Consider the following 23,925-nt stretch of genomic DNA (forward strand, 5'->3'; position numbering starts at 1 on the left):
TAAAATATTATTGTATATAAAATACTTATGTATAAAAAATGTTATGTATGTATATCCAATATAGAGGTATTCCCCACGTGGAAATTAAAGGTATCTCAACCATTCTGTAACGCCGACTATGCTATACATTCGACATTACACGGTCTGTGTATGTATATATACAAAAATAGCCGTCGAGCAGTTCGAAAGTACGTCTCAAACACGTCCAAATCCACGAAGCGAGGTTCCCGGATAGGAAAGGGGATGCGACGATTGAGAAAAGGAAGAGAAAAACGAGAGTAAAAAAAAAAAAAAAAAAAAAAAAACCGACGTCTGTGAGACTTTCACCCCTCTCAGAGAACGCCAGTCCCGTCGACCCCCTTTGCAAGCCTCTCCTCTCTTTCTTTTCCTCTCACATCTTCCTGTTGGTTGTTCTCTAGACAAGATGCACATAGCATGACTAACTACCGTGACTAACGAGTCGAGCAAAGTGCCACCAGAGAAATCTCGGCTAACCGAGCAAGAAAGAGGATAAGGGAAGAGGAATACGACAAAATATTTTTTTTCAGATCTAATATTTCTAGCGAAAATAACAAATGCGATTCATTAGCAAGGACTCAATTTCCGGATTTTGACTTGAGCTGATGATTCGCGAAATTGTCTCACAAGCGGATCCAATTAGAAGGTTTTGCATTTTCTGTTGGGTTTCGTTGGGACGCGTTTCGAGACGTACGCTAAAAATATGTACGAACAAATATTTCAGGACCGCAATCGCGAATTCGTGCGAAGACTTTTCTCATTGTCATTCTATGTGATATCAGGGATGTGCGTACGTGCGGGGATACACAAAGTGTCTTATCATGTCACTTGGGAAAATCGTTATGACGAATCACAAGTACGAGAGTCTGTGATTTTCATATAAAGGAAACGTATTGCATTCAGTATAATTTTTATATTCAAAACGTAACATTTTTGGTTTCAAAACTTAATATCATAAATTAAATAAATAAATATATAAATATTTATATTTATATATTTGTATTTTTGTATATATTCGCTTCGTTATATGCTCTTTGTATAAACGTGTGTCTTGTGTGTAATTCTTAATTACCTCGGTATTCGGTGTGATAAACGTGTGCTTACATCGTAAAAGGACATAACTATTATTGCTTCAATTTACAACAATTTTTTTTTACGTACGAGCGAGAAATTCTCTCCTCCTCGGTCGCAAAAGAGAGGAAAATGTCGGATTTGCGACCCGCGTAGAAACGTAATTTGCTCCCTTTAAGCGTGTGAAAGAACGCGTAACGCAATATTGTTCGGCAAACAATTCACAGCTCTTTTATTTAATAAACATTCTCGTCGCTGATCAAATGTGCGAACTTTCATTACCCGAGTATCCGGATACTCGCTCGATTTATAGATCCGGATATAGTATATAAAACAAAACAAAAAAAACAAACAAACACAAAATTTAGAGCATTACACATTTGTCTCTTTGTAACTGTTAGCAATACAAGTATTCAAATTAGTTTTATACATGTGTGTAGCTACTACTATATAAAAATCCAAATTGTTTATATTCGTCATCTCTATATTTATTAGTCAAATAATTTTACTTGTAAAATTTTATATATTTAAATATAATCGAGTTACTATATATATATATATATGTATGTATATACGTATATATTTCCCAAACACTCCAATATTTGGACGCGGACATTAGCGAATCGAGTCCGAGAAAGAGTGTCTTTCGAGAAATATCTCGGATACTCAGATACATATCCGGACGACAATACACAAGAGCCTTTTTATTAATTTTTTTCTTAACCGTGTAGGTGTTTGCAGGCGATTGCCGTGGCCGACGGTTATAATACATCATACTTGTGAGAGAGAGTTGCAAACTCTCGATCTTTCTCAGCCTGTGGAACGGACTTGACACAAGACTAAATCTCTAGGTAACTAGAAGAGTCTCTACAAGGATCTTTAATCGACTAACACGCGACGCAGCTTTGATTCAAATTCGTCACTACTACTACGTTCACGAACGGACTTGACGAAATAAACTCCTCGCCTCGTCTGACAAAATCGAGCCGCTGCATTCGCACTGAGCCAACAGATTTTCTACTAGCGCAATCGCGAAAATAAATACGGGTCTCCCGTGCTCTCGATCTCCACGAGCTCGTCCAATATAACGTGCTCTTACGCTCCCGCACAATTTACATTCCGAGTCAGATTGTGTTTCTCAGTGAGAATGCATTCTGGCGCTCTCTCTCTCTCTCTCTCTCTTTCATACTCTCACTCTCTCATTCTCTCTAGTAACAGTAGCGACACAACTATCTCGGAAGACATTTCATTTTCACTCGTCCACGGTTTGCTTCTGTTTGTCCCAAGGGAATAATTTCCGCCGTGTCGTGTCACGTAATCTGCCTGATTTCTTACGAACAAAATTGTACGACGCGTTATTCGTTCTCGCCTGAGCAATAGAATCTCGAATAATCCGCTTCTGTTTCCTCTCCCCTCATAGATGATGATACCGATTATTTAGCAAGTCGAAAAATCGATGTTACATGCTAAGGTCGATCTCGCCGGTCTCACAAAACCGATGAGACGTGAATTTTTCTTATCTTTCTCTCTTCTTTTTTCTCATATACTTGTCAATCTATTGCTCAAACGTTTGACCTAATAAACGCGATTACATTACTGGACAATGCCCGGTAACAACGATAGCACCTTAGTTGTACGTACAATAACAGCCCGAAGAGAATGTCTACGATTCTTCAAGAATGACGTTCCTCCGTAGATATCGAATTTGTTGTTGAATATTTTTTTAAAGAGCTGTCTGTTGAACCGCCAAACAGAGCGAGCGCGAGATAAGAGCGAACAAAGCTACATTTTTGTACTCTGATGCAAACAGCAATTGGGATTTGGTATTTTTCAATATGCCAGTAGAGGCTCACAGAGCTGATGGTCCGAGTTTGGTATCAAGCGTGAAAGAATAATCTTCGTTCCGGAGCGGCAAACGAGTGTCCGATTGTCTGAATGTGGAAAAAGATAACACATACGTACGTACAAACAAAAAGAATCATAGACATTCATCCCGTAGACACGCGGCGCTGTATCGTTCCAAAGCAAAATGTTTATACGTTTTGTGCAATTTTTACGATGTGTGTTCACGGAGTCGAGAATTTTTACACGAGTGGATGGGTTTTGTGTTTCTCGGCTTCATCACATTTCAGTATATTTGGTTCTTGTTACGTAACGCGCGGCGCGATAACGCCGATGAGACACCGACGGGAGTCAAGGCAAAGCTCTTCCCGAGATGTTCTGGACAGTTAAAAGCCCGTGATACGAAGTTAGTTTAACGATTATTTCATCCCCTGCGTCATCTTGGACTCGCTGATTATCGCTACAACTGGACCGCTTGTGTGTTACGACTCACTTTTCTCCCCCTCTCATACAAAGACAACGTGCGGTTTCTCGGACATCGGTGGTGGCAGCGGTGGCGGCGGCTGCGACTCGTAATCGTAATCGTACTCGTAATCGTAACCGTAGTCCGGTCGTCGCAACGAGTTCGTCGATCTCGAAGGGACGGTCGGACTGTGCGCGCGATACAACGACAACACCTCCGGCGGTTCGTCACGGAGATCGGTTACGTCCGCCACCGCGTACACCCCTTCTTCCGCCAACTGTTTCCCGTACGAGGGCGGCTCGTCGTAACGTCCGGGTCGGGCGTAACGCGGCGTCTCGTAAATGTTCGTGTCCTGGGGTTGCGGACTGCGCTCCGCCATCATCTTGCCGCGCGGCGAGTCGTACGAAATGTCCTCGTTATTTCTGGCCAGCAACCGTCGGCTGTACGACTCGGCGTTTTTGTCCAGCCCGTTGTTATCCCTGCCGACGTAGACCAGGAACTCGGGACGGTTAGGCGCGGCGTACGCCAGCGCGCGTCTTTTCCGCTTGGCGCGGGTCAGATGGGCGATCAGGGCGAGCACGGTCGCGGCCACCGCCAGACAACCGGCCGCCGACAGCGACAGATACAACGGGCTCAGACGACATCGCAGCGAGCCCTCGGACAGCGCGACCAACGCCTTGCCGGCGAATTCCTCGTCGATGCATAAAATGTCGTAGGTGTCCAGCTCGAGCCGCGTCTCGTTACGTCGCTGCTCGGCGCGTATCACGTTCCACAGCCAGTGCACCGAACAGTTGCACACGAGAGGATTGCCACCGACTCGCAGATGCGACAGTCCGTCAACGGGAAATTGCGTCGGCTGCAGAGTCGCCAGGTTGCACTGACGCAGAGAGACCCACTTGAGGTAACGGGCCCCGTAGAGAACTCGGGCCGGCAGCTCGCTCAATTCGCGATTGCCGTCCATCGAGATACGCTCGAGGTTCACGTTGTCGGCGAACGCCCGCGCGTTCACGCTCGTGATCGTGCAGTCGTTCAGCTCAAGATTTCTCAGCTCGAAAAGATTGCGAAAGGCAACCGCGTCCAGAGACCCGAGCCGATTCGTGCTCAACACGAGATTCGTCAGCACGCTCAGTCTGGCCAGAGCGGCCGTAGGCACGGACGTCAGATTGTTCCCAGATAAATCCAGATACAAGAGATCCGGCAAACGATCGAATGCGACATCGGCGATGCTCCGGATTACGTTGTTGGACAGATTCAGAGAGACCAGCGACGGTAATGACGGCAAAGAATCCCGCGCGAGCTCCAGTATCAAGTTATCCGATAAATCCAAATGCTCGAGGCTCGGCGCCAGAGCCAAATTGCTCGTTGGTACTTCTAACAGCGAGTTCTTGCTTAGAATCAGACGTCGTATTTTATGCAGATTCCTCAGCAGACCGTCGGGCAGACTTGTGATCGAGTTGTTGCTGAGATTCAACGTTTCCAATTCGCTAGTGTATTTGAACGCCTGATCGTCCATCCGCGAGATATTGTTCCTCGCAAGATTCAGTTCCTTCAGAGACGTCAGTCCTCGCAGAGCGTTCTTCGCCAGTGTTCGTATCGCGTTGTTACTGACGTTCAACACGATCAGGCTTTGCTGTAGACTGAAATTCTCCAAACCCAATGTGTGAATGAGATTCGAGCTCAGATCGAGGCTCTCGAGATTGCCGTAGAAACTGAAAGTGAGATGCACGCTGGCCACGCGATTGTTGGACAGATCCAAGTGACGGATCTCCGGGTTCAGTTGGATCGGCACAACCTCGAGACCGGCGTAGGCGCAAGAGACGCGCAGACTCTCGTCGTCACATCGACATCGCGCCGGACAGAGACCGCTAGCCACGGCTGTCATCACGGCAGCCATCGCTATCGCAGCGATCGACAGCGTCGACAGCGACGACGGTCCACGTGATGCCATTCCATATGAGCTCCTTCCGGACTGGAACTGCCCTGCAATATGCAAAAGCGAAATAATGGAAAGGTTTATTATCCATCATCGTGTTGCCGATCAATACGTGTGTAACAACAACGTGCAGGAAAAATGTGTGAGAAAGAATATCTGTGTGTGAAAGATAAACAAAACTCTTTAAATCTTTTGCAACTTATATTCGGAGGATCTTGTTACTCGGATCTCGTTAGAGTGAATTTTATCTCGCAGTTTAACTGTTTACAAGATTTGCGATAAAAATAAACATTAACATAAAATTAACGCGAAAAAGTGAATAAAAAGAGAATTTTGTTTTTAAAGTGAAAAAATATGTAAACATTTTAAATATTTAATATCTCTCTTATATCGTTTTATAAATTAAATTACGCGCGAATTACTGCAAAACGAAATATCAACCATAGCGTGAAAGTTTAATTTAGTAAAGGTCAGGTGTGCTACGCTCACACGAGGGGGGAGAAAGGGTTGCGAAAACATTCTTTGCGCTTTATATGACAATATGTATATGTATGTACACACATAGCGCGCGATTATACGAACGAACATCTCTGCGTGTATGTGTGCGACGTAGCTCCGCACTAAATGTTTCGAATAAAACCCGTCGTTACCTGAAAGACCTTTGTGAGCCGAGTAACTCGCGCGAAAGCGTAACTACCTTTTACGTTCATCGGTTTGCTGCGCAAGCTCGATGCAAGTTTATTTACGGACACCTCTACACTTATTTGTGTTCAGATTTCGCATTTGCCTGTGCATCGTCGCTTCTCCTACGGGATGTGTCCGACATAGCGCAGCTTGTGTGTCAACTTTTTTATGTCCGCGCGGAGTATAAGTGTAATAACGCCATCCGCTTACACACGCTCCCGCGTAACACAAAAAAAGAAAAAAGGAAAAAACATAAATAACAAACCGACTTTGAAAGAGAAGTGAATATATTAAATCGTGTTTCGTTTTCTATGCCGGATTAAATTCATTGCGTCTCTCGGTTAATTATATCGCGACGAAATTTTTTATTTTCCGTATTTTTTTTATTCAACAACCTTTCAGATGCGCGCGAATCGGAATAATTAATTTCCTAGAGAGAAGCGCGTGCGAGAGAGAGAGGGAGTTTTTATATCTGTAAAAAAAGCTGTTAATTTATAATTTATACACATGTAAAAATTAACGCTTATAATAGTCGGTCTTAATGTCGCCCGCTGTAAATAAGTTACAATGCATGCGGAGAAGTTTTTTATAGTATGTATTATCCGAGATGTTAACATATTACCAATATACATAAATATACATATATATAAATATACATATTACCAATATATATAATGTATAAAAAATATGTACACATATGTATGATATAAACTCTTTACATTGAGAGTACTTTATATTATTACACACAAACGTGTGTATTCTTTTTAATTTTATCTCCGGATAAAGAAAAATATATAGGTTAAACTATCTCGTGTAGCCAGTCCTCAAAGAAAGTTGGATGTAACAGGAAAACGATACGTTTGCCAACACGGCGCGTTTACTTCCTTACATAGAGCTTCTTTCCTTGGTAAATTTATCCGCAAAAAGAACGAGCAATTCGACGAGACATTGTTTCGTATTTCGTGTGCAAGCACAGCGTCTTGGTTTATATTGCGATAGAATTAAGACTTCCTGAGAAAATTTACCAGGCGACAGGATAAGCAACGCAACGGAGCCGTTAATATTTCGTCGAGACTCTTTACGACGATATTAAACTACTGTCTTTGTTGTGCAACTTTTGTTTCCAAGCGTTTGAAAAGAATTCGCGTTCTTGCGAACAGTTTAAAACAAACCACCGAGTTCGCACCTTGTGAGAAGGAAACTCGAAAAACACTCGAGACGAATTTGTATCAATTCGCAAAATACTTAACATTTGTATATTTTTTTGTCTAAAAAATAATATTCCTTTGCGTGTTATCTCCTGTGTGTTACATCGCGATATTATTTTTTTGCAAATAATACGAAAATATTCGGCGTGTTTCGCACTCGAAAAGGTTCCGGTTTAATATACGCATAACTCGGTCGACGATTTAAAAATCGATACGGAGAAAGACTGACTCGTTCAATTAACCGCGTTTTACATTGCAATGCAGCAGCTGTGCTGTAGTTGATCTCGAGTGAAAAAAAAAAAAAAAAAAAAAAAACTGCAGATAGAATGAAAAACGCAGTTTTCTCGCAGACGCGAACACATCTGAAACCATTACGCACGTTTGGGAACGCGAATTAATAAATAACGTTGCCGCAATTTATGCTGCAACCCCTTCCCAGAACGCACAATCGAGAGAAGATCGCGCATAACCGGGACGACGACGCGTATTGCGCAGTGCGCCAATGATAATTCCAATTCCAAATGATGAGAGATTTCTTGGCCAAGTTCCTCTCTTCCAACATTCTCCAATACCCTCGGTTTCAGTAAGTGCTGCCGCGTTAGTAATTTTTCACGTCTCTTTTTCTACGTTTTACCAGGGAATAACAAATGGCGCTGATCTCACTGTCATGTATAATGCACAGATTTACAGCATCCCGCTATCTGACACAGCTATATGTCCAAAAGCCTCCTCTCTCCCTCTCTCTCTCTCACACACACATCAGAACTACACCGTCGTGCCCACAAAAAAATGCAGCGGACGTTAATATCTACAGCAAGTAATATCCCGTACGGCAGCGTGCGTCATTTTCTCCGGGAAATCGGGCGCTTTTTTTCTCTCTCTCTATCCCATAACGGACGCGTCCGGGATGGGGATGTTTTTCGGATACTGGAATATCGTCGGGGAAGAAAAATGTTGTAAAGAAGAGGGTGGAAACTGAGAGAGGATCGTCGGGAGAGAGGAACAAGGAGAAAGAAGTTGATTGTGAGGAGAAAATTCGAGGATATCTTGTCTCGTGGCAAACATCGGCTCTGATACACACAAACGCTTGTCTACGACCGTTGGACGATAAAGAGTAAAGTACGGGAATTAGCTTAAGTATCGTAACTTGTTATCTGGGTCTCAACAACGAGTTTTGTTTTCGTTAAAGATTTACTTTCTCGCGCGAGACTAACTCTAATTTAGTTTCATAGTATACATAACGTGAATCTTTATAAACATTTTATATATTTGGAATACATATACATATTATATTATATAATATATAATGTGCACGCAAGCTCTTCAGCTAACTCCAGATAGAGCGAGAAAAGAGCGATTCCTCAATAAAGAATATCAGGACGACGAGAATTAAAGAGAATCGATCCTCTCTGTTTTTTGTCATTTAATAGTTTAACAAACGTATTACGCTATAATTTATACGCTACGTGATATTTTTGCATTAAAAAAAAAAGTCACAAATATAATACGGCACGTAATTTACACGATAATTGCGCGTTTGTGCACGGGGAGAAAGAGAGATAAAATAAGAGCTTGATTATTATACAGTATGAACAGAATATAAAATTTCATATTACAATATATGTATATATATATACATAGATATACATTAAACTTGATATTTTCCTCGTTAATAAATTATATACGCGCGGCAAAAATAATATCTCAGTCTCGAAACACGAGTGCGAATTAAAACAGAAAGAAGGGAGGGAAAGAGGAGAGATTTTCAATTCACGGTTGTTAGAAAAATATTTTGGACATTCTTAAAATACTTTTAAGATTTTCCGTTTATCGGCTTTCGGGAGAACATAAATAATAAAACACGACGAATGCTTGCCGCTTGTTCTGACAGACGACGAAATTTGCCCGGACATGCATAATACATGTGGAAACGGCATTGGACGTAATAGCTAGGTTGCGGGTGACTTCTTCTTGTCTATAATAGAATCTGCGTCGTTCTTGCTCGACTATTATACGTAAGAGCGAGGGGGGAAAAAGCATATAAAAAACATAAAGAAGTTCCAGATAACAAATATAACGGGCCAAAGTCATTCAATTTACAGAATCGCTTTTCTGCTCCCCAACACACACTCGTCTCTTTCCCTGAACTGAAAACGAGCCAAAGTCATGTACCAAACTTGGCCAAACCACCGTAGACTGTCTATACGGCGAAGAGAACATGACATACAGCGCGAGCCATATATTTATATGAACGAATACACACACACACACACACACATATCCACGAATAATCTTTACTGTGTCACTTTAATATGTCATCCATGCAGCAAATCTAATTTTGTGATCATAATTAATTGTGCTGTCTACACTTCTTATTTTGTTCAACTCGTTCAAAAATCTAACGAAATCGATAATGTGCGCTACGATTGTAATTATGTCGCGCAACACGGTGTTAAGTCAACTATGATAATTTGCGTTGGCGGAGCAATAAAAATAGGATAACAGCTGAACGAAAGGTCGCTGTTTTTATATTACCCACATAGTTATGAAAACTTTTTTCCTCCCGATCACATATCCCGCATTAAAGAAAACTTGAAGCAGATATTTCGTCGACGAAGAATAAATATTTGATGGAACTTACATACCGAATGTATCAAATCGATATGTACGTTTTGAGCGAAGTAACTGTCGCGCGTCAGTTTATCGCGAGATCAGCGAAAGTTTTTTTTTTTTTTTAATGAGGCGCGTCAACATATTCGGTTCTACGTCTTTCCTCAAATTAAAAAGCCGCGATATCGCTGCGGTTTGCGTGTAATTAATTTTTATTGCATCGCACGATACGACATTCTTGTTTATGTCCCGATGTAAAAAGCTCCACACACACACACACACACAATAAGAATTACCCGCCGTTATAAATATTCGAGAACGGTAATTAAACCCGCATCCGTGATTACGGTAGCAGATCAAACGTTAATATCGCCGACATTATATACACGCGAGGTAACCCAGAATTAAAGCCAAGCTACGGGGATCTAAACGAATTGCGCACGAATCGCTGCATTGAAATGCTAATTCAATTAATTCTTGGGAGTTAAAAATTCGGCAGTACCACACACACACACACGTACATGCGGGCGTGAGCTACTGTGCCGAAACGACTGATTGCATTACCATATTAATGCGCGAAATCGGAAAATTCGTTAAGCCGAAAGTTCGCTTTCTCGACGAGGTTCTCTCTTCGCTCGTCTTAATGAATAGTTTGTTCCCTTCTCTCTATCCCGGGACGCGATGCCAGTTGCTTGGGCATAAATTACAAGACACGAAACAGCGGGGACCAAACTAGCGTGTACTCACGCCCCTTATTTAATTTATGCATTTCTTGACCCACATCATCGGACCCCGGCTTTTCTACCTGTTGGCATACGTGCGGTTTAACTACGATCTCTGCCACCTGTTCGAAAAAAAATCTCTTTCCGAGAAAGAAACGCCTGGACGTTAACATTACTTAGTCAACGATCCTTCACAGAGTTTTCGGAATCTTCGGTACCCCTTGTTCATCATATACCTCCCCCTCCGTCTCTCGGCCTCCAACAAACGGCATTTAACGCCGCTTAACGAACTGGGAAAGCCATCAAACTTCGTTTCACGCGCGTCCGGTTTTTTTCTGACGGCTCAGCTGCTTTGGATCCAATCCGGTTTTGTATCGCGTCGTAAAGATCGAAAGGATCGTTGAGAATCGTGGACGATAACGATCAGTTAGAAGAAAAAAAATAAAGAAACAGCTGGCAATCAACGTCGAACAACCCGCTTGGAGGAGACCGATTGAGAGACACGCGCCGGTATCAAGAACGCGATAGATTCGAGCAATTATCTGTCACTTGAAAACTGTTCTTGTTTTTTTGTCTGTTTGTCCGCCGTGAGCAATTATGCATTATGAAGGAAAAAGATTCGCTCGTAGCTCTCGAGAGTCTATCGATCGAGAAAACTAAAACACGAACGATCGATGAGAAGAAGGTATTTTCCAAAAGGAAAGAAGAGGAGAGATTAAACGCACGTTAGTGGATAACCACTAATGTCCGTTTAGTATTTCCCCAACGTGGGAGATGGCACTCGATCGCGGTTATATCGAGCACGTCGAAATGAATTTAACCCTCCTCGGTTTTCTCGAGGCCGCGTATCTTCTCTCCTATAAAATATTGCCTCGCATTTCAAGTTGTGACGATGTATAGAAAGGAGAAGAGGAAGAGCGAAACGAGGATTCAAGAGCGAGCGAGCGAACGAACGAACGAACGAACGAACGAGAAAAGAAGAGAAAGAGAGAAAACTCTCACTCGGTCGAGTACAAGCAAGGCACAAGGGAAGCGAGTGGGAAAAAGCCCTCTGCAATTGCAATCCGGACAAATATCCGGAACCGAGACGAACGACGAATGAACAAAGAGAAGAGCGAGACAGAAAGGGAGAGAGGAAAAGCAAGAGAGAAAGAGAAAGAGAGTGTGTGCGGGAAGAAAGGAAAGGAACGAGAAGAGGCGCAGGGAACGGGGAGAGGTTCCAGTAGCGGAGAAATTGTTCGGGCTACTGCGAAACGAAACGAAACGAAACGCTTCTCCTACTGTTCCTATATATATATGTATAGATACATATATATATATATATATACATACATACATATATATATATATATATATATATATATATATATATATATGCAGCAGTCGATAAAGCGCGCCTGCGTAGCTCAAACATACAGAAGCTACCCCCTACGTAGTACAACGAGGACTTAGGGGGTTGCTTGCACGCATACTTCCACTCGGCGTTCCCGTGGGCGCCAAGGGTGTGGATTAAACATATTAAAGATATCTCACACACGCACGCACGCACGCACGCACGCACGCATGCACGCACGCACGCACACCCTTGCTCGTCTATCTACCCCACGGCTCGGTCGTTTATGTAAACGAACATTTTGGTCACGCTATTCTCTTCTCCCTCTCTTTCTTCTTTTCGTCGTTCTCGTTTATACTGCAGTCGCGTTTTCAAAGTTACGTCTTTCGTTTCTTTTCTCTTCGTTTTTTTTTTTTTTTTTCAATCGTCCGCGATATTTTTGGCTACACGCGTGACAAGACACGAATTTTCGAATTTCTAAAGTTAAGTCGCTCGCGAGTTACGTTTTCAGAGACAGCCGAGCGATCAAGGGAAGTAAATCCCGGAGAGCTCTGTCATTAAGACTGAAAGACGAATGACGCGTGTTGTTTCCTTCCTCGTATCCAAGTTGCACACGTGCATCGCACCCACGCCGTGCATCAAGATCGTTAGGACGTTATACGTATCCACTTTATCTCGCGTCTCTCTTTTATCGCACCCGGTTCATCAGTTACACCTCGTGTTGCTACCGCGTATTTCTCCTCTTTCCGACTCTTTTTCTCAATGAATACTACGTGCCGTGGAAGAAACGACGAACTCGACGTTTCCGTTCGTTGCTGTCGGGGAAAAAAAAAGTAGATGCCATTCAGCTCCGAACCAAATGACTCCGCATGCTAAGCGACGGGGTTCTTCTTCTCGAGCCCCGACGACGTTCGATTGTTCTAAATTTAAAAAAGCTCCGGCGGTTTTTAGCGATGCCGCGAGAACGTTTCCTGCATAAAGCGCGGTCGCGCGGTCTTTTTTCCTCCCTTCCCCTCCTCAAAATCCCGTCATCAAGGATATTGAAATATACTCTCAATCCTGGGATCGTATACTTGCGCATACCGGTTTCTTTCGATCGTATCAGACCGAACGGCAATGTAGACGGCGACGACGCGTCGACGACAACGCGTTCTCTCGTCGTCTTATTCTTCTTTCAACGTTCCTCGCTTTTCAGCAACCGAGTTTCTCATAAAATTCCCCCCGGGCTTCATAAAAATCGTCTGCCGATAAATCACAAATGAAATTCTACGGACGCGCATATAACGCGCGCGCGCACACACACACACACACACACTCGTACAAATGTCCGCTCCGATATGCAAGCGATTCGTTCGATTCGCACAGCTTTGAGCGAATTACGGTCGACGGAGGGAAATTAATCGTTTAAGTCTCTCGGTGCTGTCAACGTGCACGCACGTACATACACACACATGTACACACATATATAGTGATTATGTGAATTTCGTATTCACGCTCGTTTCTGCATGTAAAGGAGATATGAAAATAACTAGACCGCACTTTAATCCGCGCACATATATTTCTGAGTCGTGTGATATCATGGTATCTCACTCATTTGATCTTCTGAGAGTTACTTTACTTATTATTATAATTCACCAAAATCGTATATACTTTGAAAAATGGAATGATAACTTCGCATAGGTGGAACGTGTGTGTGTGCGCGCACGCATATGTGTGTTTCAATTGCGCGTGTTTAATGCGTTCAAACTTATTTCCACAGCATTTTATTACACTCTCCGCGTAGGTGTGTTAATAGTCTGTCTGTCAGTCAGCCTGTCTGTCTCTCTCTTTCTTATCTCTATAAAACTTTTTTTATATTTTCTAGACTATAGAATAAAAAAAAAACGCTTGAAACACAAACACACAGACATATGTTCTCGCGTTTGTGTAACGCGCGTTAATTTATTCACATTTCTGGCGTGGTCCAGGATAATAACGACGTTCAAACAAAGCTTCGAACGAAAAGCACAGTGACGTAGTCGAGTTAACAATATTAAGCCTGTTTAGTCGTTCGTTCCAGTACGAACCAGCCCAGCCATTCTCCCTTCCTGTCCTTTCTCTGCCACGTTTCCGGTTTACCAGAGAGTAACGACCTACTCTCCGTGTTTCCAGCTTTTCCACGCGGGGATTATGACATTACAACTGACAAGGAAACGTTCCTGATCCAATTACTGGCTTGTACGTAGAGAGACACGAGATACAGACTCGCCAAAATGTAATATAACAATTTTTGGCGCCGCATATCTTTTCGCGTTCAACAGTTCTCTCTCTTTTTCTCTCTCTCTCTCTCTCTCTCTCTCACGTTGTTAAAAACAATTGCGCTTCTTCGTCTCCAACTTGTTTGAGCGCACGCGATTAACATTACGTCCGTAGTTGCGTATAAATCCGCGCGCAGCGCAATTGATGGAATTCAGACAATTAGCCCGTTTCTTTTTTCGCTTCCTGTTCCGCGTTTCCTGTTTGCCGAAAACGCGGAGTTCCCCATTCAACGCCGAGCCCTCTTTGTTACACAATAGACGACGACGACGACGACGACGACGTAAAAGGGAAGATTCGATAGCTCGAATGACAGCGCACCTTGAGCACCCAGCAGCCTGCGGTCACGATAATCCACAAACGATTTATTCTCGCGCCAGGCCGTGGTTCTCACGCTCCCCTTTACAACATAAAAGGTGCTCTGAGCGAGCGTCTTATTAATCTTTTCATTTTCGTTTGCTCGCGTCTTTTTAGCGAGGTATAGATGTCGGCGTGTACAATTTAATCGAGGGAGAGACTCGTCGCAACACACTCCGTCTGTTGCGCTAATCAATCATGTGTTGTCCAGCACGTGCGCACGCGCGCGCGCGCTCTTTTTGTGACAAAATTTCGCTTTTAATAGAAAAGTTTCTAACTTTTTTTCGATTTCGATTGGTGATTAAAACAGGTGTGCAATTTCACGTATCGTCTTTCCAACGTTAGTCCATAAAAAAACGGAGCAGAAAACCGGATCTCCTGCATTCAAAGAGATTTGAAATAGGATTTTTGGTCTGAAAACTTGTGTCGGGGGCGCGGGGTGTTGTTTATTTTATCCTCTAATTCCGGTTTGTCGTGAGGAATCATTGTTTTCAGCTCAAGTGTGAACCACAAGCGGCGCGTTTGTTATGGTTTCATTCGGTTATTACGACGGACAAGCGGGACAAAAGAAATCTTTCTCAAGTGGATTTGCTGAACCGTGACCTACCACCTCTGACGAGGGAGCAGCTTCGTAAACAAAGGCGGCTGTGGCAAACAATGCGAGCTACAAGAGCAAACACGATATTCGCCCTTCACAGAACGCCGCACATAAAACTGAAGTGCAAGGTACAAGTTCAACGAGAGCAGAAAGAGAAAGAGAGAGACAGAGAGAAAGAAAGAAAGAAAGAAAGAGAAAGAGAGAGAAGGAGAAGAGGAAGACCCCTCCTCAACTCCGCAAAACTTAAGCCGCGAGAGAGAGAGATGTGAAAAGTAACGGGGTGCGAGAAGCGCGCGCGCGCGCACGCTATCCCCCAGCGTTTAACGTATGTGTACGTACGTTTTATATACAGCAAGTTTCGCTATAAATCATCTCGTTTCGCCGACTAAACGTGCACGCGCGTTTGCGAACGTACTGTTCCGTAACCAGATAAGTGGCTGGCGGGAAATCTGTCATGTTCTTCTGTAAAAGTGGCACGTCTCGTCCGTGGTTTCCTTAATGATAATTTAGTATTTCTTCGCAGGCAATCGGACGAGTTTTCAAACTTGTGTGCGAACACGCGCATGAGAAAATATTACACGTGTATCGCATTCTCGGAAATTGAAACGCTCATATTATTCAGCAGAGTTAAAAAAAAAAAAAAAAAAAAAAAAAAACGGAACCTTTATACGCTGTATATTACCTATTCGTCATCTCCAACTCTTCTCCCAAAAACAAAAAAAAACCAAAAAAAGAAGAAAAACGATCCGAACGAAAACTTTTCGAATGACAAACGACGATTTAGCGAATAGTTACATAATAGCCGCCTTGATCTATTATTTGAATTCGGGCCTTTCAACCGTTCGTGTAACCGAAGTGCCGCGCTCGGCGCACCAGTTCCGATAATAAGACCTCCGCAGTAAGTTCAGTTAATCAGGCATTGAGTAAACTTTCGTTCTCGGATAAATGGAGTTCGGCTAAATGCAGTTTCATCATACATATACGTACACATATTACACACACATATTACACATAGCTACTTATACTTCAGCACGTACAAGAATGTAAATATAAAATCTGTACCAATTTGTTACCCGAGCAAAAACTTCTCAAGTGTATTTCGCGTACATCGCAATATCGATAACGAATACTAATTACTCCGTGGAAACGCGCGAGTATATATCCGGATATAACCGGAGTTAAGATTGAATCCGAGTTCATCAGACCTAGTTTCCGAGCTCTTCTCGCAAGATTCTCGCGGCGCTTTTGTGCTGCTGGGACGCGTGCATTAAAATATCGGTTCTTGTTATCGGAACACATACAGACATATATATATATATTATACATACATACACATAGACGCGCGCGCGCGCGAGTATGTTCAAGTAGCGCGTGCAAGAAGTAACACGACGATAAAACATCACAGTCACTTTAACAAGAGTAACGTAGCTCTTCTGATATCGGGTCAATCTTTCCTCGCGCAATTCTGGCCGTCGACCAGACGTATGTCCCGAGGCGAGTACTTTACATTACCGATATATTTCTTGTTTAGATCGAAAAAAGAAGAAAAGAAAAAAACAAAGACGGTAGCACGCAACAAGGGATAACGTGTTGAGAATGGGATGGACCTTTATACGGAAATCGAACAGCTGCAGTCGCCACGAAGGAACAATTCGATGTGTAGGTAGGGGGATGAAGCGAGTTAGCCTCTGTCTTTCCCTTCCTTTTCACCGCGCGTTGTAGCCGGGAGATGGGTATCTCTGAAAATAGGATTGGTGCGGGCACGCATTTTACGCGCGGGGACACTGTCTTTCCAACCTTCGTCTTTTCTCCTTTTCTGCCAGCGACATTTCCTACGACCTCTTCGCCGCATATTTATAGGCTCTCCGCCTTTTCCATCGTCCTTCGCGCGCGCGCGCTTAATTCGACCGCTTCGTGGAACACGTTCCCTTTCCTCTCCTCTTCCCAAACCCCAGAAGTAAAGTAATTCAACGAGTATAAGCACGGGTAAATGCGTTTTAGAGATCTGGATGTGTGTGGAGCGCGGGGCGCCAGGTGTGTTCTGATTTATCACGACCGCTAGAAGGTGACTGGAGGGTGACCGATGGGAGGAACCGCGCGCGCCGGAGTTTCCAAGACTCATGTTAAAGCTACTTGCTATGAATCTCCGTCCGATCTGCTCCTCGCGCGGCTTGTTACAAATTTCTAATGTACAGTAATTTCTTACAATACATAGAAAGAAAAAAAAACGTGGTAGTCAATTTTACACGTACGCGTTGAAGCGAGGGAGCGTAAAATTATTTATTGCAAGAGCGCGTGATTTGTTCACGCAAGAATGCGCTCGTATGAATACGGAGTCCTCCGGTTTTATTTTCTAACAGCTCGGACATCATGTCGAGTTGTAAATCTTGCTAGCGCTTGTTTTCGGCGTACCGAGACTAACAATTAACTGTAATAACATACGTGCTTGTCTTCGTGCAACTTTTGTCCCTTTTTGAACAGGGATACAAGAAAAAGAACGGTTACGAAGAGAGATGCGACGCTTATTTTGATTTATGTAGTCCTTGTACGCGGACGAAGACACCACTGGGTTGAGTTTTTTAAGTACAGTGCATCTTGGTGTTCATCCCCCTCCCTCTATTTATACCCGCGAAATGGCGGCTCTCGCATAAACGATTCAGAAATGCGGGGGGGATATGTCACGTTTTAGTAAAACCAAACTGTATATCGCTCGCGCAACGTCTGACAGTGATGTCAGTTTTGTGTGTGTGTGTGTGTATGTGTGTATATGAATATGCGTATGCATGCACGTAGTTTCTCGTGCAGAGCTTTTTACGGCTTCGTTTATTACCAGTAACTCTCCTCCTTTTCTTCCTCTTTCCCTGTCTCTCTCTTTCTCTCTCTCGTAGAAGCATTCGCGCACCGAGGGATTGACGAATGTGTCGCGCGAACAAACTCGACGCGAACAAGCCGTAAGTTACAACGCTTTTCTACGACGAGGTAATGCAAATACTATCTGTGATTTCTACATCATTCACGCGCCGTAAGCTTTATGGACCGCTTTATTATTGGAGAAAGTGACTACCGTTTCTCGCGCGGTTATTGTGCGCCGTAAAAGCTCGAAACGAGCGGGCTATCCGCGAAGAGGAAACGCATTTGCGAAGATTCTGCCTGTCTTTTGCCTATATATATATATATTTTTTTTTTTAAATTTACGGATTTTGGATTTGACACGAGTTCCCGCGCAGCGGGAGTCTCTAAGCAAGATTTACAGCGTTCTTAATGACTTTGCCGCGCCGTATAGTCGCGCGCGCACACACGGGGATTTGGAGAGATCGACAGCGTCCTTTTTGTTAAGGTTGTTTGCGTCTAACATGGTTCGGATGTTCCCACGTTAGGCAAGCAGGTGTGGTGGTAAAACCGACGATTAATTATCCGCATCCCGCTCTTAATAGTACGGACGGATCGATTAATCACAGTACGACGACTGTTATAACCGCGAAAAAGTTTCGTATCCTCTCCCCCCTTCTCCCGAGAGATGACGATCGGAAAACCTTTAAATTGATTTTTTGATAGATTACTGTTTCCTATACATTATGTACGCACGCACACACAGTATGTGTTGCTAATATAATAACGTAGTAATTAGATATAATTGTATTGCCGACAGATGATTAAAATGTCATCGAAGTGTTTGTTTTCTGATATTTAAAACGAGAATATTGTGAGAAGTTTTTTAATGACGGTGTTATTTTTATCTTATTATATTTTACAACTTTAATATTTGTTAATGTTATTTTTCGAGTTAAAATATGCATTGTTTTTTTAAATATTAAATAGAAGCGGCAATAAACGCAAGATTAATAACTTACGAATATAAGCGCTAAACACACGAGCCAATTTTTCGATCCGTTATTCCGGAATTCGCTACCAGCCCCTAAACCGTCATATTTCATCGTTTGCGAACTCCGACTCATTAAGCAATCTCTCGAAAAGGAAAAGTAACTCCCCGAAGAAAACTGCGTCAAAATTTAATGCCGCTGGGAAACGTACGTGCTAAACGCGTACTTAATGTCTGTTCCGTGATATAAAAAGCCAACGTTATTAAAAGTTTTAGGAATGTTTTCCGAGACGTTTTAAAATACAAGCCAATTCGACGGAATGTCGGAGCACTTAGAAAAATAACAGCAACCGGAAATGAGAAGGGGTGCATTTCATTATTGTAGCTCAATCGACGACGACGACGGTTCCAACTTATTAGAGTTAGGGAATATCTACGGTATCGGAAAATTAATTATGAAAGCCACGAGCAAAAAAAAACGCACCGTAATGTGTTTACTATCTAGGAAGAGACGCGCGGATAACTTAATTTGTTTAACATCTCTCGAAATCACGAGAATCTCTTAATTATGTTCGTTATTAACTCTTTTGTGAATGAGATTTCGCTTTGTATTTTAATTCGTGTAAGTTCCTTTTTTAACGCCCTTTTTTCTCTCTCTCTCTCTCTCTTTCTTTCTCAACAACGAGTCGAATACTTATAATATTTAAATGTGTACACGTCGTTTTTTAATAATAAAAAAAATACATACAATGTCGTGTAATTTTGACATTAAAATTTATAAAATAATAAAGAGGATTTAAAAGTAGATTTAAAAAAAAGTATAGCAAATGTAGTAGATATAAAAAAAAGAGATAAAAATATATACATGGTATCTTTAAATATATATATTATATTACAATATCGGAATAAACAAAAATATAATAATATATGGCTAACGATAATTTTTATAAACTGATATTACACACAACTCAATATCTTTATTTCAAATTTCTTGTTCTGAGAGACCGCTAGAATAGAGCAGTTAGGTAAGAATGTTAGGGAAGAATGTATTTAATAAAAACACTCCTAAATTATTTCTTTTGAAAGAAAAACCGAACAATATATTTCAAGAATAAACAAACAATAGCTCGAGCGTCACTTTTCAGGTGCAATTCTTGTCGTCGCGATTTGATAAAACGATATACTTCGTTGAACGTTTTGTTAACTTGATAATTTCGAGCAAACCCGTCCGCGTAATGTGAAATACAAGGAAAATCCGTAAAAATATGTAAGTGCAATTTGACGCGAGTCGATAGAGCCCTATTTTAAGGGCAAGGCACGTCAAAGAGAATACATATTTAAACAGTCTATCGGATGCGATACACACCGTGTGTCGAAGCATAACCGGTAACCAGCTGACCTGAGAAATCTCCCGTGAACTAAGAGTGGCAGGTCAACGAAGGCACACACAACGTTTCCAGCTGACTTATCGCACAGACTTATCGCGTGTGTGACTCATGCTCGATGTAATAATATCGTATCGTATTTAGGAGTGCGTTCAGGGTGAGCGAGACAAGGGTGGTGGTTGTGCACACGGGTTGGGTGGTCGGGTTGAAAGGGAGGGAGGAGGTTATACTTACACCAAGCGGCGCAAAGTGTCAGTACGTTTCTTTGGATCTGTGCTCATCGACCCGATCCACGGTGAATTTTTTCACACACTCTTCCGCCAGTCACTCCGCGATTATACCGGGATCCGTATATATGTATATAGATACATTCGCACGGGCTTGTTTAGTTCAGACAATCGAGCACACGGAACACGCACGTCCCATAACGCGCCGTGTCCGAATTGAACTAACTATTGAGACTCCGCCGAATCACCGATTAGCCGTCGATCCACGTGACACGCCACGAAGACGATATCCCGATGTATCGGGACGTGTCCGATATTGTGTTACATCCATCAATCCTCTGAGGGGATGGTCAGCGCTCCTGAGCTCCGATCCGTTCGCCGCGCGTTGACAGTCGCGTGTGAAGTGTGCGGTGACGGACAGACTTCGGGTGAAAAAGTTAAAGAGATATCTTTGCGAGTAAGGGAAACGCGTGTGAGGAGCAAAGAAGACAGATGATAGGTAAAGAAAGAGAGAGAGAGAAAAAAAGAAAGAGAGACAGATCGGAGAGTGGGAGAGCTTAGAGAAAGAAAGAGAAAAAGGGGAAGAGAAAGAGAAAGAGAGAGAAAGAGAAGAGACGAAAGAACGCGGTCGCTCCCAGAGATTTCGAACTGCACTGCAAACGAGGACCACAGTCCTTACTGAGCTGGAGTGTGACTACGTACTCGCGGCTGAGAGACTTTGGGGTCTGCGCAGTTGGTCACTCACCACCACTACTATCGTTACCTTTTCCACCACCTCCGCCACCACCACCACCACCACCACCACCGCACCACCATATCATCGTTGCTGCTGCTGCTGCTGCTGCTGCCGCTGCCGCTCTGCCACCATCACTTTAACCCCAAACCTCCACCATAGCTGTTCTCGGCGCCAACCCTAACCTGCCTGCTCCACCCGGCAGCGCCCTAACTTCTCTCTTCGTGGGGAAAGTCCTCGAGTCACGTGTGAGTCGTGATTCTTATTCACATTCGCCCGAAATCGCGTTCTATATCTGAACGGATCTAAATCTGGGCCCGTTCGAGAGATTCTTTCGCGGAACATATTGGCCTATTTAACGGCTAGTGCATAAAAAATTTGTAGAAAGAGAGAGAATAAGAGGAAGAACGCGTTGAACAGGGATGAGTCGGGAGAGACGGCGCATTAGCAATATCGGCCTTATCATAACGTGAATCATAATTATGTCGTATCTCCCTCTTGCGACGAGTATATTCAACCGGAACCGTTTGCAGCTATATACAAGCGGTATAATATTCCGGTATAAATGCCGTGGGGAGGCGACACAACGTCCACGCGGCGCTCACGTAAGTGAGCGTTAGCGAAAAGCACGTAATCGCGCTTCGTTGTAAATTAATTAAAAATCCTCGGTTGTTAGCTGCCCGCTCGTGTCCTGTAATTATGTTGTTTAATTAATTAAGCGTACGTATAAGTGCAAACATTGCGGTTGCGGCTTATACGCGCGCGATCGTTTTGGAGTAATTATTAAACATTACACCGCATAAACTCGCGGTTTAGAAAGTTGTTTTGAGCGCGCGCGCACACAATTCTAATTTGTAATTATTTCATCTGACGCTAAAAGCCGTTTTTCCTCGCGACGCGACGTCTTGTTGCTTGCTCGTAGTATTACACGCCGGTAAATATTATCACGCAGCTTTTAATCTGCTAGTCAGTAAACTCCGTGATAATGATCTCATTAATTACAATATGGTAATATCAATGTTATCTGTACACACATCTACTGCTGAATCTCGCGTCAAAATACATAATAGAGTAAAATAACAGAAGAAAATCAGATTATATGTATTATCCGATGTGATACAATAGTGAAAACCTATATAAAAAATATATCCATTAAACAATGAAAGTATATTTCTCTCTTCTATTTATTTTTCATCACTTTTCTTCGTATCGCTCTTGTCATATAACGTAATATTTAAATATAACAACAATTTTGTGATATATATTGGTATATGATGTATAGTTTTTAGCTTCCTCTTATAAAAAATATTATGTATTTACACACGTACGTTTGCATTAAACATAAAAAATTGCATTTTCTATTTTACAAACTTTGAATGTTCCCAACACTTTCCCAATAGTAATTCAAAACTGTCTATCTAATTTCTCTTGGATAAAAATTATGTCTTGTAGGAAAAAATATATGTATATAAAATTTTGTATTTTTGCGCTGACAAAACTGTCGTGATTCAGGGGTCTAAAAACGTTTTCTATTAAAACAAAAGAATCTCTTACCCAAAGTTACTCCGTCTAAAGTTCGTTGCTCCGTACATGTTGTCTCCGTACACTCTGGCACATTGGAGGTTTGCCAAAGTCATTCTCACATAATTCCACGAGAATATAAGGGTCCAGAATACACACGTATCAAACCTCTATTTGTTTTTGACCGTTCTATAGACAACATATACCTGAAAATCAAAAGACCGGTCTCAAATATTTACATCAGAGCCGGCGCAATTTTGCGTTCGCGTTCTATATATTCTTCTTTCTCCATTCTTCTTGTTTCCTTAATTTGTTTTTCTTCCAATTTATACAAACCGCATACTAATACTCAACGTCTCGGAAACTGAGAAAACGAGAAGATTGAGAAAGTAGGCGTGAATGTGTCGCGAAAGCCAAGTGCTCCACAATCTGAACCGCAAAAATCACGTCGGCTCTGTATCCATAACTTTTTTTCTTCAATACACATCGAATATTGCATAATATTGCAAAATTCTTCGATATTTATGTACAACTGTTATTAATAATTATTTTATTATTGTTTATGTTTGCTGGACGCAAATACAGTGAATTAATTTAACATACGTGCGTTCCGTGCAGAAACACGTTCCTATTAGCCTTTAGCCGCCGATGAGCAGAATTTAATAATTTATTAAAATATAAATATACATATAAAACTTACTACAAACGTTTGTATAAATAAATATTTTGCAATTATATTTCTTTTGACACACCGTCGTGGTCCGCAATAAATGTATGTGAATCGCGAACGAACTATAAATTTTTCACAAAATATAAGCAAATTTACGCGAAAATCGTCTGGACTGAAAAATTTATTAGTGTCCCGCGTGTGACGTGATTTTCCATCAAAATCTGCAAAATCTATGTGCGAGCGAGTTGTCACGCATCCATCCACATATAAATTTTACGTACATGTGTGCGCACATCTCTGATTGCGAGGAACAAGGCGTTTTAAAAGGGTTAATGTCGCCGCGCAAGCGCACATCTGACATGTCATCCGGTGTACGTCTGCTGCGAGTTGTGTGTCGAATTGTGCGTGTTCAGCGTGCTCGTTAGTACATAAGTA

General features: G+C 42.3%; 1 protein-coding gene across 2 annotated transcripts; it reads right to left on the minus strand.

Annotated features, from left to right (window-relative positions):
• Positions 1 to 23,855, minus strand: LOC109859212 (carboxypeptidase N subunit 2-like). 2 transcript variants are annotated; one of them, XM_020437222.1, is made up of 3 exons: positions 23,772 to 23,855; positions 22,854 to 23,026; positions 1 to 5,374 (listed from the first exon to the last, which is right to left on the minus strand). In XM_020437222.1, the coding sequence occupies exon 3, from the start codon at positions 5,340 to 5,342 to the stop codon at positions 3,438 to 3,440; it is 1,905 nt and encodes a 634-aa protein (XP_020292811.1). In that variant the 5' UTR covers positions 5,343 to 5,374; positions 22,854 to 23,026; positions 23,772 to 23,855; the 3' UTR covers positions 1 to 3,437. The 2 variants fall into 2 exon arrangements, with proteins under 2 accessions (XP_020292811.1, XP_020292810.1); XM_020437221.1 differs by lacking the exons at positions 22,854 to 23,026; positions 23,772 to 23,855 and adding an exon at positions 20,574 to 21,141.
• Between the last annotated feature and the right edge of the window lie 70 nt (positions 23,856 to 23,925).

The sequence above is a fragment of the Pseudomyrmex gracilis genome, unplaced genomic scaffold, assembly GCF_002006095.1.
Source record: "Pseudomyrmex gracilis isolate BER0280 unplaced genomic scaffold, ASM200609v1 scaffold_248, whole genome shotgun sequence".
NCBI classification, from domain to species: domain Eukaryota; kingdom Metazoa; phylum Arthropoda; class Insecta; order Hymenoptera; family Formicidae; genus Pseudomyrmex; species Pseudomyrmex gracilis.

Bases quoted from the DNA above. Each gene is read 5' to 3' on its own strand.
- LOC109859212 (XM_020437222.1), bottom strand. From the start codon at position 5,342: ATGGCATCACGTGGACCGTCGTCGCTGTCGACGCTGTCGATCGCTGCG.